Genomic DNA, 17,301 nt, shown 5'->3' with positions numbered 1-17,301 from the left:
AAATAACTCAAGCAGAATCTGTCTTTTACAAGTTCATGTGGAGCATCCTTGGTCAATCTATGCCTTTCTAATTGTTCACCAATTCCACCCTGCATTAATCTCTAGTGGATTGATTTTCCTCTGCATCATATGTATATTTCCAATACAGAGCAAAAAGGAGTGAAAACTCCATGAGGATGGTCCCTGGCCCATTGATACTTCTCAGGATTTTTAGTTATGGGTCGAGTGGGAACTGAATCAGTATGCCTAAAATGTGGTTCAATTCAAATTAGCTTAAAATGATAAGTAAAGGGTCATTGGTGTATCCATGCCATCTTGGTTGCCAAACCCAGCAGTAACATCACTTTGCAAATAAACATAAGGTTATAGGAGACTTCTAAATTTTTAAAGAATTCCATAAAATTCAGGGTGTCATTGGTAATGCCAATGAAGCTTTTTATGCTACTACAGTCAAAAGTGTCCTGTACATGGGACATGGTTTATTTCAATAATGCATAGCTATTGTCTGACAATGTGATTTATCGATTTATAGCACAGATAAAGGCCATTAGGCCCAATGTGTCTATGCTGGTGCTTATGCTCGCATGAGCCTCCTCCCACCTGCCTTACATTTAATCCCATTAGCATTATCCCTTTCCCCCTCATGTGTTTATGTAGTTTCTCCTCAAATGCATTTATGCTTTTGCCTCAACTCTTCTCTGTGGTAGTGAGTCATTCTAACTACACTGGGTAAAGAATTTTCCCCTGAAATTCTGATAAATCCAATCTGGAAGGAAAAACAAATCGAGCAACATTAAAATAGCATTTTTAGCATTGCTCACCATACTACTGCCTTGTAAAATTTTATTCCACCATTAAGAGTAACAATAAACCGTTCCACACTTGAAAGCATGACCTCTGTAGCGCCCAACATTTAAATGCCTGAACATTTAACAGTGTATAAATACTGGGACCAAGTGGGAAAGCAGAGGTGAAGAGTTTGAAACTACAGTTGTAGGGTGTATAGGAGATCTGGTGATGGCAGGGAAGGAGGTAGGTGGGAAAATGGTTTCAGGAAGAGAATTTAAGCGTAGTGGCTGAAAGATTGGCCTCCAGAGGTAGAATGGAGAAAAGGGGCAATCCTTTTATAACCGTGAATCCTGCCACCATTTGTAGATACCCAGCAAGTCAAAGATTGGAACCTGTTTTGGTGACATCTCCATGCCAGCTGAGTGTAGATAAAATGAGGTTTATATCTCTATGAGATCCGTAATTAGGCACCAATTGAGCATAGTGGAGCAGTGATAGGATTGGGAACATCCAACCACAATTTCTCACAGCATCATGGACACCTGCATTCTCCATAATATTGCAGTACAAAGATATGCATATCGGGCACAAGCAACAAGAAATCCTGAGAAGCCAACATCTTTCGCAGCTGCCAGAGCCATTCGAAGTAACATGAAACAAGACACTTTCCTTTACCAAAGTCGCCAAAACCCTTTGCATTGCTACTCACCTCAGCATCTTCTGTTGCTATGTTGAAGGTTCCTACTTTCCTGGTCCTTTCTCTTTCTCTGGTTTCGCCTCCAGGCCCTTGGGGGCGCTGTGGGCAGAGAGTGCAGCCGGTACGCATGCTCAGGACTCGCGCGCTTGCCGATTGTGCTGTCAATAAAGTTATATTTGAAGGACTCCTGACCGGTCGGCGTTTGTGAATAAAGTTTTTGTTGAAGCCATGGCGGATTATAAAGAGGCGCCGCTCGCCTCCCTGCCTCAAACCCTTGATCCGCGCGAGTACCTGGAGCTGAGCCCAGAGGAGCGCCGGGCCCAAGAGGAGAGACTCGCCATCCGTGCCCGCCTCAAGCTGCAATATCTGAGCCAGCTCAACAACCCAAGGCGGACCGAGCTGATAGTGAGTGATGGGGAGAGAGGGAAGTGGGTTGGAGGGAAGGACAAGGAGGGGAGGGGGAGGGGGAAGGGGAAGGGGTGAGAGAGGTGGGGTGGGTGGTGGGGGTGACATGTCTGCGGAGGGGGTGTGGGAGAAGGGTGTAAGTGAGGGAAAGGTCAAGGAAGAAGGAGGAGGGGGATCCTGGAGTGTGAGGCCGGCTTGTGGGGGGAGGAAAGTAAGTGAGCGGCCTTAGAAATTTCTACATTCATCCAATTCGGGCCTTTTTTATCCTCAATTTTAATTGCTTTACCATTGGTGGCTATGCTTTCCGCTATCAAGATTCTCCTCCTCCTTCAGTTGCTGTGCCCCAAGAAGGGATTGGTGACCATGGACTTCCATTGGGTTGGTCCATGATTACGCTTGGCGAAGTACTGCAGTGGTTTCTGTTAACCTTAAGGTCCTAAGCTCTTGAATTCTAACCCTAAAACTCTACGTCTCTGACTTTTAACTTGTTCCTTAAAACCTATTTCTTTGGTCAGCCTTACGCTCATCTACCCTGATATCTTCCGAAGCTTACTGTTCCAAAAAATGTTTTTGTTGATATAGTTGTTTTGTGCCTTGGAATGTTTTGCAATGTTAAGTGTGCTATATAAATGTAAATTGTTCAACTTCTTAAAAAATATGTGGACAATCTACTGTATTTAATCTGGTCCATGTCATGTCACTTAAATGGTAAAGCAGGAAATTATATTTGCCCAGACATCCCCAACCTCATTCCTCCACCAAGTACTTAATGTCAGTAACATTGGAGAACAGAGTGGGACAGTGGAATGAAATTTGTAGTTACACCCTGTGTTGACTTAGCTATTCAAATCTCATCACAGCAGTTGGTGGAATTTAAATTCAGTTAATAAATTTGGAATTAAGAGATGCAGTCTGTCTTCAAATTGAAGATACCTTCCATCATGTGTGGCAGTACCACCATGTTAAATGGGATAGATTTCAAATAGATCTAGCAACTCAAAACTAGGCATTCATGAGGTTCTGTGGGCCATCAACAGCAGCAGAATTATATTCACCCACAATCTGTAGTCTCATAGGCCAGGATATCCCCCACTCTACCATTACCATCAAGCTGGGGTTCAACCCTGGCTCAATGAAGAGTACAGGAGAGGATGCCAGGAGCAGCACCAGGCATACCTAAAAATAAGGTGTCAACCTGGTAAATCTATAACACAGGACTACTTGTAAGCCACAGTGGAAGCAGCATGCAGAGGTGAGCAATCCCACAACCAGTGGATCAGATCCAAGTTCTACAGACTGCCACATCCAGTCATGAATAGTGGTAGACAATTAAATGACTAACAGGAGGAGGAGGCTCCACAAATATCCCCATCCTCAATGATGTGGGAGCCCAGCCCATCAGTACAAAAAACAAGGCTGAAGCATTTGCAGCAATCTTCAGCCAGAAGTGATGGGTGGATGATCCATCTCTGCTTCCTCCTAAGGTCCCCAGCATTACAGCTGCTGGTCTTCAGTCAATTTGATTCATTCCATGTGATGATAAGAAATGGCTGAAGTCATTGGGTACTGCAAAGGTTATGGTCCCTGACAACATTCTGACAATAGTACTGAAAATTTGTGCTCCAGAACTTGCCATGCCCCAAGCCAAGCTGTTCAATTACAACTACATCACTAGCATCCACCCAGCAATGTAGAAATTTGCCCAGGTATGTCCTGTCCACAGTAAGCAGGACAAATCCAACCTGGCCAGTTATCACCCCATCCATCTATGCTGATCATCAGCAAAGCAATGGAAGGTGTCATCTGCAGTGATATCAAGTGGCACTTACTCAGCAATAACTTGTTCCTAACCTCATTACAGCCTTGGTCCAAATACAAAAGAATTGAACTGAAGAGGTGAGAGTGACTGCCCTTGACATCAAGGCAGCATTGGAGCAAATGTTGCATCAAAGGAGCCTTAGCAAAATTGAAGTCAGTGGGAATCGGGTGGGGCGGTGGGGGGACAACTCTCCACTGATTGGATCATACTTAGCACAAAGGAAGATGATTGTGGCTGTTGGAGTTCAGTCATCTTAGTCCCAGGACATCACTGCAGGAGTTCCTCAGGGGAGTGTCCTCGGCTCAACCATCTTCAGCTGCTTCATCAATGACCTTCCTTCCATCATAAGGTCAGGAGTGGGGATGTTCGCTGAATACCGCACAATGTTCACCATTTGCAACTCCTCAGATACTGAAGCAGTCTGTGTCCATGTGCAGCAAGACCTGGACAATATTAAGGCTTGGGCAGATAAGTGGCAAGTAACATTTGTGCCACACAAGTGCCAGGCAATGACTTCTCCAAAAGAGAATATAACCATCTCCCCATGACATTCAATGGCATTACCATGGCTGAATCCCCCACTATCGCCATCCTGGAGGTTACCATTAACCAGAAACTGAACTGTGGCTATAACAGTAAGCCATGTAACTCACCTCATAACATCACAAAGCCTTTCCACCATCTACAAGACTCAAGTCAGGAGTGTGATGGAATATTCCACTGCCTGGATGAATGCAGTTCCAAAAACAGCATCCAGATAAAGCAACCTGCTTGATTGATGTCTCAATCACCCTAAACATTTATTTCCTCCACCATCATTGCACAGTAGCAGCAATGTGTATCATCTACAAGATTTGGTGTAGCAATTCACCAGGGCTCCTTCGACAGCACCTTCCAAACTCGCAACCTCCACCACCTAGAAGGACAAGGGCAACAGATGCATGTGAACACCAGGACCTGCAAGCTCCGCTCCAAGCCACACACTACCCTGACTTGGAACTATATTGCCATTTCCTTACTGTTGCTAGGTCAAATCCTGGAACTCCCTTCCTTCCTAACAGTATTGTGGGCCCTTCTACAACACATTGACTGACTGCAGCAGCTCATCACCACCTTCACAAGGCCAGTTAGGGATGGGCAACATATACTGGCCTAGCCAGCCATGGCCATGTCTGAGTGAATGGGGGAAAAAAAAGTCCACCATCATCATAGGGAAACTAGGTGTGGGCAGTAAATGTGGCCTTGCCAATGGCAACAAGAATTTGCATTTATTTGGCCACCTACATTCTGAGAGCCAGTAAAAGAAAAGCTCCCTAAAATTATGCGTCATACTCTAACATGTGCATATAAAAATTAGAAGTTGCTTAAGTGTTTCCTCATTCTACATCAAATGAATTTCAGCAGTTTAATTTATTCCCTAATGTATGTAGGTGACAAAACTGCTTGCAGTTTGCTTCACGTTGTTAATCTCAAGTCATAAAGTTGGTTTTTGTGAAAAATAAAATTGTTACACAAGATTAGAGTTGGAGCATGAATGAGGCAGCAATGCTGCATCTGACCATGCTTCTTCAGGGCAACTTTGGAAACTTGTGGCTTAACTTGATGCTTAACTTGATGAACACTCTTCAATGTTTCATAGGAAAATTTATTTGAAACATGTACATTTTGTACCAATTGATTGCTCAAAATTCGCCATCATCTATTTCATTTCAACTTACTCTAAGTTTGAATGCTTCTGGTCCTTTCCAACAAATAATTTGCTTCAATTTCTTTGCATTTTACAGGAAGACCCAGCCCTCACTCGATGGGTGTATGCTCGCAATCTGAACCACATCTATCCTAATTTTCGTCCAAGTCCTAAGACTTCACTGATGGGATTTCTCTGTGGTGTAGTGCCTCTATTTGTCTGGTACTACGTCTTCAAAACTGATCGGGTAAGAATAGTGAAAATGAAGCAGAATTGGGAAATAATTAGATGAAATTTGATGAAATGGTAGGGGGGAATGTGGGACTACTCTAGGCTGGATTTCCTAATTGACTAAACTATTATTGGAAATGCACTTGGACTTCACTCCCACCAGTCAATATTATACTGTGGAGACTTGGCCCTCAGTATGCCTTCATTATACATGTGTGGCGGACTCCAGGCAGACCTTGAGCTCTATAGGTAGGTCACCTCTGTGAGCAATATTCAATGCTGCAGCAGCAGCTGAAAGGATCAAGACAGTAATTTTATGTGGTTCAGTGAAGTAGATGCATCTTCAGTGGACAGAGCTCATGAATTTAAAGATGCTTCAGTTGAGGACTGTAATGTGATGGAGGCCCATGACGGACATGATCTTGGCCTGAGGGAGAAAGTCGCATGTCACACATTAAGGAATGCTTTCTGAGATCTTAAATTCCATGTGATGGCATGCAAAGTACCTTTACCCTTTCTACTTCTTTTTGAAGGGGATGTGATCCAAAACTAAAGAAAGTATCGCAAAGGCTGTTGCTGAAAATGGTCAGCCAGCATCCTCAGAACCTCCTGCCAGTGTTGAAGTAGGTGCTACAACTGAAAAGTTCACTAAGCACTGAGGAGAGAAATAGTGACTTCAGGTTGTAGGAAAGTTGTCAAATGTGGTTTCAATGCAGTGCTGTCACTAACAGGGTATCTACCCAATGATTTGGTGTAAGAGAGGGAATGCCTGTGAAAGGGTAGCAAAATGATTTCCAAGTAGGAACCTTGGTGTTGTGCAGGTTGCATACATTTCAGGAGATTGATTTAATTTTGTTGTCAAAGGGTGACCGTGATGGTTGCACTCATTTGGCAGTGGACTTGCATCTTAGTCAGCTGTAGGTTTTCCTGCACACAGCTATCTGTAAGTTACTGCTTTGTGAAGCTGACAAAGCCATCCAAAGCAGTTCTGAGGGGAGATGGTGAAGTCGTTGCACCTGGGTCTGCATACGTCACAGTATGACTACCATTGGATGGGGGCCAGGAGCTTTCTATGGTGCTTGTTCCACTGGGCACCTCTGGTAGTCTTTCTGATCTTCAAAGCAAAGTTATGCAGAAGGCTTATGAGAGGTGCCATAGATTCCTCAATTCCAGTCTGCAAGATTAAACTTTGAAAAAAGCTACCATAAACTTTCAAAAAAGCTACCAAAAATCAATCCAAAATTAAATTAATTTTGAAAAATGCCTGTAGACTTAGCTGCAAATTTTTCTCGTGGCCTTTAACAGTGGAGCACCCCTGACCCACTACAAATAGGCCACAATACCATGTGTTGAATGCTGCTAGTAGTGACAGTGGCAGAGAAAAATCTTACCGTTATGTTTGTGGAACAGATGATTTGGGATCAGCCCTTGAACATCTGATTTTACTCCATTGCCAGGCCCAGGTGTGCACAAAAATGGGCAGCTAATGTTAGTTCCAATAATTCTATTTTGAGGAAGAATGAGTCTGAAGCTAGCCTGTAGCTTAAACAGGTTTTTTTCCAAGACAGCTCTGAGTTCCTCCTCCCCTCAGTGTCCCTATTTATACTCTTTTTTGAGCATAACTAATGAACAAAAAGGGGGACAAATTAACAAAAAGTCAAACAAGCTAATAAAAGTGGGTACCCCTAAAAGGGGCACTGTAACCAAAGAACAAAAATACAAAGGAAACTTACAAAAAATCAAATTAAATGTGATTTTGTGTCCCCCATTTATATGCTCTTTTTGAAAACAATCAATAGAAAAAGGGACAAATCACAAATTAACAAAAGATCAAATGAGCAGTTAAACAGGACAGCCCCTTAAAGGGGAATGCAACAAAAGACAAACACAAAGGAACCTTACAAAGGTCAAACCAAAATGTGATTGTGGGTGTCAGTAATGCACCCCAGTCCCCACAGGTCATGGAAGGTCTGTCCCCATTCATACTCTTTTTTTTTTATTAAACCAAACAAAACTAGGGACAAATTAAGAAGAAGCCCCTTAAGAGGATGCTGCAAAAACAAAGACAAACCTTAAAGCAAACTTACAAAATTCAAAATAAAACGTGAGTAAGGAGAAATGTAATGAGAAAGGAATAATTCGCAATCTAGTTGTGTGAGGCCCCTTGAGAATGAGCGACCATAATATGATAGATTTCTTCATCACGATGGAGACTGACGTAGTTGATTCTAAGACTAGGGCCCAGAATCTTAATAAAGGAAACTACGATGGTATGAGGCACGAGTTGGCTATGATGGATTGGGAAACGTTACTTAAAAGGATGACAATGGCAAACATTCAAAGAGCGCATGGGTGAACTGCAACAATTGTTTATTCCTGTCTGGCGCAAAAGTAAAACTGGAAAGATGGCCAAACCATGGCTTACAAGGGAAATTAGAGATCGTATTAGATCCAAGGAAGAGGCATACAAATTGGCCAGAAAAAGCAACAACTGAGGATTGGGGGCAGTTTAGAATTCAGCAAAGGAGGACCAAGGGATTCGTTAAGAAGGGGAAAATAGAGTACGAGAGTAAGCTTGCGGGAACATAAAAACTGACTAAAAAGTATGTGAAGAGAAAAAGATTGGTGAAGACAAATGTAGGTCCCTTACAGTCAGAAACAGGGGAATTTATAATGCGGAAGAAAGAAATGGCTGACCAACTAAATATATACTTTGGTTCTGTCTTCACAAAGGAGGACACAAATAACATAGCAGAAATGTTGGGGAACACGGTTTAGTGAGAGGGAGGAACTGAAAGAAATCAGTATTACTAGGAAAATGGTGTTGAGGAAATTGATGGGATTGAAGGCCGATAAATCCCCAGGGCCTGATAATCTACATCCCAGAGTACTTTAATGTAACCCCAGTATTTAAAAAGGGAGGTAGAGAGAAAACAGGGAATTATAGACCAGTCAGCCTGACGTTGGTAGTGGGGAAAATTCTAGAGTCCATTATAAAAGATTTAATAGCTGAGCACTTGGAAAACAGTGGCAGAATCGGACAGAGTCAGCATGGATTTATGAAAGGGAAATCATGCTTGACAAATCTGGAATTTTTCAAGAATGTAACTAGTGGAGTTGATGAGGGGGAGCCAGTGGATGTGGTTTATTTGGACTTTCAGAAGGCTTTTGACAAAGTCCCACATAAGAGATTGGTGTGTAAAATTAAAGCGCATGGGATTGGGGATAGTGTATTGAGCTAGATAGTTAGAAAACTGGTTGGCAGAAGGAAACAAGGAGTAGAAATAAACCGGTCTTTTTCTGACTGGCAGGCAGTGACAAGTGGGGTACCGCAGGGATCGGTGCTAGGACCCCAGTTATTCAAAAAAATATATTAATGATTTAGAAGAGGGAACTAAATGTAATATCTCCAAATTTGCAGATGACACAAAGCTGGCTGAGTTGTGAGGAGGATGCAGAGATGCTTCAGTGTGATTTGGACAAGCTGAGTGAGTGGGCAAATGCTTGGCAGATGCAGTATAATGTGGATAAATGTGAGGTTACCACTTTGGTAGCAAAAACGGGAAGGCAGATTATTATCTGAATGGCTATAAATTGAGAGAGGGGAATATGCAATGAGACCTGGGTGTCCTCATATACCAGTTGCTGAAGGTAAGCATGCAGGTGAAGCATGCAGTAAAGAAAGCAAATGGTATGTTGGCCTTCATAGTTAGAGAATTCAAGGGCAGGAACAGTGATGTCTTGCTGCAGTTATACAGGGCCTTGGTGAGGCCACACCTGGAATATTGTGTGCAGTTTTGGAATCCTTATCCGAGGAAGGATGTACTTGCTATAGAGGGAGTGCAATGAAGGTTTACCTGACTGATTCCTGGGATGGCGGGACTGACATATGAGAGATTGAGTCGGTTAGGATTATATTCGCTAGAGTTCAGAGGAATGAGGGGGATCTCATAGAAACCTATAAAATTCAAACAGGACTAGACAGGGTAGATGCAGGAAGGATGTTCCCAATGGTGGAGGAGTCCAGAACCAGGGGCCACAGTCTGAGGATACGGGGTAGACCATTTAGGACTGAGATGAGGAGAAATTTCTTCGCCCAGGGTGGTGAGCCTGTGGAATTCATTACCACAAAGTAGTTGAGGCCAAAACATTGTATGTTTTCAAGAAGAAATTAGATATAGCTCTTGGGGCGAAAGGGATCAAAGGATATGGGGCAAAAGCAGGAGCAGGCTATTGAGTTGGAAGATCAGCCATGATGATAATGAATGGCGGAGCAGGCTCGAAGGGCTGAATGGCCTACTCCTGTTCCTAGTTTCTATGATCAATAGAACACCCCAGGCCCTGCGGTGCCCACTGGGTGTGGAAGGCCTGTCCCCATTTATATTCTTTTGAAATAAACCAGTGAAAAACAAATTAGATAATTATCAAATTAAACAAATGAACAGGAGGACAGTCCTTTAAAGTGACTACCCCCATTTATACCACTTTGATAAAACCAAATAAACTAAATTAAAAAATTAAAGAACAAATTAAAAGGCAGCCCCTTAAAGGGATACTACATCTTAAAGGAAACTTACAAAATTCAAAATAAAGCATGACTATGGGGGTCAATAAGGCACCTCAGCCCCATGGTGCCCATTGGTTATGAAAGGCCTGTCCCCATTTATAGTGTTTCTACCCGGTTTTGAACCGGGGATCTTGTGCATGTGAGGCAAACGTGATAACCACTACACTGTGAACCAATATCCATCACCTGTTCAACAATGCAGTTGCCTTAATGTAATTGTCATTTAATAAAGTGTCATTGGACCTTAATGTGATTAATAAGACATTGACAGGTAAAAGCAAGGCATCAGATTACTAAACAATTGGTGGCCATTTTCTATTAGAATCAGAAGTCTTGCGTATTGAACATGATTGTGAAATAATTTGAAATTCTATTTAAATTAAAAATGAGATCTTCATAATTAATATTATCATAATTTCTGGTTCTGTCTTAGATGCCTTTTAATTGAATAATGCATTCTTTTTGGTGGTGGTGGTGAGGAGATTGGTGGAGTGGAGGGCTATTAGCTTAGCTAATTGTAGTAAAAGCTAACCAGAGCATTCAGCAAACTAAAAAAGCGATAGGAGATGAGTAAAATTCAAACCAAGGCAAAGAATTAGGGTAACAAACATCCAAGGAACAAATATGGTTACAGATTGCCAGTAATGACTGCTTAAAAATAAAGTAAGTGGAAAAATAAAAACAAAATTTAAATTGCCTGTATAGCAATGTCCACAGGGAAATAGAAGGCAGTAGTTCATAGCAAAGAACCAGATACAATTGAGATAACTGAAGCATAGCTTAATAAAGAACTAGACTGACAGTTATATATTATAGAATATAATCTATTTTTTTTAAAAAGGGAAGGAAGAAGGATTATGAAGTAGCTGCACTAATTAGAGCTAACAATGGCAATAGAAAAAAGGGACTTAATAGAAACAGAAGCGATATGGATTTAGACAAAGGATAGCTAAGAAATCACCTTTAATAGGAGTTATCTACAGACCACTCAATAGTGGAGAAAGAAATTTTGTAGGCTAACCTATGAAATGAGTAAAAGACAATAATATGTATGGGTGATTGAATAATTAAAAGACCAAACTAGTTGATTGGAATAAAGTGAATTTTGAGGGAATGAGAATGGAATTAGAGAAGATAAACTAGGGGGGAAAAATAGCAAACAAAAGATAGAACAACATTGGAATAATACTTAAAATGGCGATCATTAGAGTTCAGGAGGAAAAAGATTCCAGTAAAAAGGCAAAACAAACCAGCCAATAATGAAACACCATGAATAAAGACATATGGGTAAAATTTAAGCTAAAGAAATGGCATTCATTAAGTCCATAAACAATGAAGCTATAGAATTTTCTTGAATTCTTTGTAAAAGCAACAGAGTAGACAAGAGTAATGCAGTGAATCCAATATATTTATTTTCAAAACAACAGCAACATCTACTTATGTATCACCTTTTTAATATATTGAAACATCCCAAGGCTTCACAGGAGTATTATGCAACAAAATAATAACGTTGAGCCTCATAAAGAGATATTAGGTAATTAAACAGAAGCTTGGTCAAACAAGTAGGTTTTAAGGAGTGTTTTAAAGGAGGAAAGAGAGGCAGAGAAGGTAGAAGGGGTATTCCAGAACTTAGAGCTGAGGCAACTGAAATTGTGGCCACCGATGGTGGAGCAGTTAAGATCAGGGTGCTAAAGAGACCAGAAGTAGAGGAGGGCACATATCTCGGTGGGATGTGGGGCTGGAGGAGGTTACAGAAATAAGGAGGAGTGAGACCATGGAGGGATTTGAAAACATGGATGAGAATTTTAAAATCAGGATGTTGTTTGACAGGGAAGACACAGGCATCTGAGTTTTGGATGACCCCCACTTTGCAAAGGCTGGAAAGTGGGAAACCAGCCGGCAATGCATTGGAATAGTCAAATCTAGAGTTGACAAAGGCATGAACGAGGATTGCAGCAGCAGATGAGCTGAGGCAGGGGTAAGTTGGGCAATGCTACGGAGGTGAAATAAGTCTTGGGCGTGACTATGAAGTCAGAAGTTCATCTCAGGGTCAATTGTGACACTAAAGTTGCGTTCAGACTGTTGTTGTGGAGAGGGATGGAGTCAGCAGGTTGTGAACAGAGTTTGGAGCAGACACAGAAAATGGGTTTCAGTTTTCCCAATATTTCTTTGGAAGAAACTTCTCATCCAGTGTTGGATGTCTGATAAGCAGCCCGATTAATTTTGCAGCAGCGGGGGGTTGAGAGAGGTGGTGGTGGTGATGATATAGAGCTGGGTGTCATTTGCTTACGCATGAAAACTAGCAATGTTCTTTCGGATGATGTCGCTGAGAGGCAGCATGTAGATGATAAACAGGAGCAAGCCAAGGATAGATCTTTGGGGGACAACAGAGGGAACAATGTGGGTGCAGGAAGAGAAGCCATTGCAAATGATTCTGTGGCTACGATTAGATAAATAAGAATGGAACTAGACCTGCTCAACTCATCATCATAAGACAACCCCTTCATCCCAGGAATCAACCTAGCGAACCCTCTTTGAACTGCCTCCAATGCTTGTATATCCCTCCTAACTAAGGATACCAAAGCTGTGCACAAAACTCTTAAGTGCAGTCTCACAAATGCCTTGCACATTTGTAGCAAGGCTTTCCCTTTTTTATACTTTATCCCTCTTGCAATAAAACCGACACTCCATTCACCTTCCTAATTGCTGTATTTGCATGCTAACGCTTTGTGTTCCACGCACAAGAACACCAAGATCCTTCTATACTGTAGTATTCTGTAGTCTCTCTACATTTAAGTAATAATTAGCTTTTCTATTTTTAACACCAACATGCATAGCCTCACGTTTTTCAACACTCTACTCTCAAATTTTTGCCCGCCCACAACTCAAGTATATCCCTTTGCAGACTGTGTCCTGCTTATAACTTGTTTCCCCACCTATCATTTGTCTCATAAGCAAATTTGGCTATAAAGTACTCAGTCCATTCATGCAAGTTATTAATATAGATTGTAAATGATTATGGCCCCACCGCTGATCCCTGTGGCAGCCCACTAGTTAGTTTGCCAATCCGAAAATGACCCATTTATCTGGACTCTGTTTCCTGTTAGTTATGTCAGCATGAGTAGAGAATTGACTTATTACCTCCAGCTCTTATGCGTAGGAACTTTTTTTATGTGGCACCTTATCGAATGCTTTTTGGAAGTCTAAATGCACTGCATCTACTGGTTTACCATATCCACTTTGCATGTTACATCCTCAAGGATAGTCATTGGCATCCTATTGATGACGAACAAACATCCTCAAAGAACTCAAATAAAGGGAATAGAAGGATATGCTGATGGGGTATAATGAAGAGGCTGTGTAAGCCAAATTGCCTGTTTTGTGGTGTACACCTGATATAATTCTTTAAATAATCATCATGTGATATAGTTGATTATATTTCATGTGTATTTGAAATCGTATCTAACTTATGGCTTCTGTTTTCTTTCAAGGACGGTAAAGAAAAGCTTATCAAGGAGGGAATGGAGCGACCATTTAGTCTAACGTCATGAGTGCTTTTAGCAGAGATGACATGTGACCAGTAATTGTACAGTATGTTATGCAAAAATTAAACGTCCTTATGCTTTAAATAAACATTGATTTAATTTATTCTTTGTCCTTGCCTTTCATTGCAAAATCCCGTTATGTAAATAAAAAGGAAGTGGTAGTACAGCTATTTTTTTCTCACTTTATTTCTGTCTTTTACTCCTGTAACAATTCATGAAGGGTTCTTTTGGTTTTACTCCCTACTCATTTTGCAGAAGCAGAATGCTGAATATTTTAACAACTTTCATTTATATTGTACCATAAATGTAATAAAACATTTTGAGCTGTTTTTACAGTAGTAAAATTTGATGCCGAGCCACATAACATATTTGGCCAAAAGCTTGGTCAAAGAGGTAGGATTCAAGGAGTGAAGAGATGGAGAGCTTTAAGGAGAAAATTCCAGCGCTTAGGACCTCGGCAGCTTAAGGCACAGTCACCTAAAGTGAATAAGTTTAAAATTGAATTCTTGAGGTCAAAGTTAAGATCGTAGGCTGGAGGGGATTATAATAATAGGCTGGGGGAAGACCATGGAGGATTGAGAACAAGGGTGAGAATTTTAAAATTTGTTCCCAGCTAATGTCAGACAAGCTGTCTGACAATTGAGACAGCGGCGGGATCAAGAGGTGGTGAGGTAGAGCTGTGTGGTGTCAGTGTATAAATAAAAACACACTGTTTTCAAATGATGTTGCCAAAGGACAACCTGTAGATGAGCAATGGGAGGGAGCCAAGGAAAGATCCTTGGACATCATAAATAAGTGAGGGATTGGGAAGAGAAGTCATTGCTGGTGATTCTCTGGCTATGGAAAATAATGGAACTGGGCATATGCAGTCCCATTCAGTTGGACAACAGTGGAGAGGCATTGGAGGCAGATGCAATGAGCAATTGTGTTAAAGGCTGTAGATGGATCGAGAAGGATGAGGAAGGGATAGTTGCCTTTTTCACAGTTCCATTATGTTATTTGTGACATTGGTAAGTGGCATTTTGATACTGTGGTCAGACAGAAATCCGATTGGAGGGATTCCAGGAAAAATAGGCATGGATTTGGGACGACATTTAAGTATTTTGGAAAGAAAGGTAGAAGATGGAGCAGTGGGTTGCAAGGATAGAGGAGCAATGAGTTTTTTCAGTAGAGGAGTGAAGACAGTGAATTTGAAGGAGAGTGGGGCAGTACCTGAGGGGACAGAACTGTCAATATCAGCTAATGTGGGAGCCAGGAAAGGAATTTGGGTGATCAGCAATTTAGTCAGAATGGAGTTGAGAAACCATATTAATAAGTACTTCCTAGAACCTTGTACAATTTAACCTTGGTCAGGTTCTTTATGCATTGCACCAAAAAACAATGCATGACATTGTTTCTGATTCCCATAAATTTATTTTTTAGTGTTATGTTACCATGATTGAAGGTAACTATGCTACTCATTTACATCACATTGTAACACTTTGGAATATTATTTCTGAATCTTTTAGATAAAAACTGCAGGGCTCACATAGCTGGTTAGAAGAATGGCCCAGAATTTGCTGGAGTGAGACTTGTGGCATGAGAATTTTTTCTTCACGCTTCAGCTTGAAGAATGTTTGTGCAATTTGCTGGAAGTGCAATGTGGACCTCTGGGTACCAATAATCCGGGATTTTGGTAAACGATGGGACCAAACCAATAGTCCATCTCTTTAATCTGTTGAGATTTAAGGATAGGGAAAGAAACTGGAATGACAAGGAACTGAAGTAAATGGGAATCAAATTAAATGCAGGGAGAGAAATAATTTGAATGGAGAGGAAAATGAAAACCGGAAAAGTAAAATTGAAAAACTCAACATTTAAAAGTCTCTAGGAACAGTTTAACTACCCACAAGAGTGAGATGCCACGGTTCCAATTATTACCTTTCTGAGCCTCCAAGGTTGAATGGTATTATAGGAATGTTAATCTCATTTAAAAGGTCCTTGCATTGTTAAAAACAAATCCTAATTTTTGCAATAAGTTTAATTTGTTTTATCAATGCAAATGCGGCAATATCTTAACTCATGGGGCGGTTGCTGTTTTGCAAGGTTAATGTTGGAGTAATACAAACTGTCCAGCAGTCTATGGCGATTTCCAACTCAAGGTATCTTGGCCACAAATTGCTGGGTTATTTATGCACTAATAGTGGCACATGATTTAAACTTTATTTGTTCAGCAAATTCTGGCCAAGTAGTTTATTTTTGTGCTACATTATCTTCCACAATGCTTATTTCCCCTCAGACACTGAAAAAATGAAACCCAGTAAACCAACATGTCCAGGTTTTCTATGTGATGGATAATTGAGGGTATATTCTATTACAAAGAATTGTAGTACTAAATTAGTTGCGTCAATCTGGTTTTAGCTTTCCAAATGGGACAGATCAAATGGGTTAGCAAATGGGTATAAACATAAATTTGATGACCACTTTGTGAACCATCATATTCTTTATTGATAACGATTGGTTCAGGGCAATGAGGCTAAACCTCAGTCATTCACTTTATGAAATTCATTATTAAATGCAATCATTTAGGTAAATAGAAGTATTACACTTTTTAATTACTGCCATCAATCTTACTTAGTAGAAGTGAACATTACATTTTAGTGGTGACCTGATGATCTACCATTTGGCATAGATGGTAAATAAAATGGAAATATTGTTATGACTTCTTTCCTGTGGTCACAGGTCTGATCTGAAATTACAAAAATAAATGTAAGTCAGCAAAAAACACATCAATTGCAAATATAAATCTAAACATTACCCTGGGACAAATATCGTGAAAATGGTGTCAGATTATGGATCTCCCCTGCAATCAGTTGCCAGACTCTCAGCATGCTCACATTTAAGAATGCACTGATGGACTGAAAACAATATATCTGTTGCAAGCTGTGCTTTTATTGTGTAAAAGTGTTTTAGCATCCTGTTGGAATTTTCAGTATTGACTATGAACTCAAGTTTTAAGTGATGCTTGAGCTCACAATTCACTGGAACAATCAATGATCTTTTAAAGTTCCACAATTGTTCATGAATTGTTCTTAATACCTTTGCCCGGTCTCAGCTTGTTCTCTTGTTTACAGCACAATTTCATGCCTGTGTGAATCCTTAATGAAATGCTTCAGCTGCCTCCAGTGGTCTGCCATTATAGGATCCTACATCTTTAAAGGTTGAGGAGAAGATGCTAAGCATGTTCTAATGTAAATGTTTTTTGGACTCCAGCTTGCCTTTATTCCTCTCCTTCCTTGTACAGTGTTTCTGTACTATTTGGTTTACATTTATGTATACAGGACAACAGAGGAAATGTAGGGTGAAGCCACCAGTTGTATAGCATATGTACAAAGGACAATCAAAGGAACACCAAGCAGTTTGTTCAGTAGCAGTTCTTATGTCTTTAATCCAAATTTCCTGCTTCTTTATATCCCTTTAATACTTGTATTTTCCAGATATCTATTTCCATTTTAACACCACAGTTAATTTGGTTTATTGGACTATCTCACCCTGTAGTTCCAGGCATCTTGTATCCCAGGT

The 17,301-nt window shown here is 40.7% G+C and overlaps 1 protein-coding gene across 1 annotated transcript; it reads left to right on the top strand.

Moving 5' to 3' along the window:
• The first annotated feature begins 1,609 nt into the window (after positions 1-1,609).
• ndufb4 (NADH:ubiquinone oxidoreductase subunit B4) lies at positions 1,610-13,843 on the top strand. The gene is made up of 3 exons (XM_041211728.1): positions 1,610-1,891; positions 5,495-5,644; positions 13,687-13,843. The coding sequence occupies exons 1-3, from the start codon at positions 1,715-1,717 to the stop codon at positions 13,744-13,746; spliced, it is 387 nt and encodes a 128-aa protein (XP_041067662.1). The 5' UTR covers positions 1,610-1,714; the 3' UTR covers positions 13,747-13,843.
• The last annotated feature ends 3,458 nt before the right edge of the window (positions 13,844-17,301 follow it).

The sequence above is a fragment of the Carcharodon carcharias genome, chromosome 18 (genome assembly GCF_017639515.1).
Source record: "Carcharodon carcharias isolate sCarCar2 chromosome 18, sCarCar2.pri, whole genome shotgun sequence".
NCBI lineage: Eukaryota > Metazoa > Chordata > Chondrichthyes > Lamniformes > Lamnidae > Carcharodon > Carcharodon carcharias.
The sequence above is the reverse complement of the archived record's forward strand: the minus strand, read 5'-3'. Positions and strand labels throughout refer to the sequence as shown.

Bases quoted from the DNA above. Each gene is read 5' to 3' on its own strand.
- ndufb4 (XM_041211728.1), top strand. From the start codon at position 1,715: ATGGCGGATTATAAAGAGGCGCCGCTCGCCTCCCTGCCTCAAACCCTT. The intron at 1,892-5,494 runs GTGAGTGATGGG...TGCATTTTACAG, and splicing joins CAAGGCGGACCGAGCTGATA to GAAGACCCAGCCCTCACTCG. The intron at 5,645-13,686 runs GTAAGAATAGTG...TTTTCTTTCAAG, and splicing joins ACGTCTTCAAAACTGATCGG to GACGGTAAAGAAAAGCTTAT.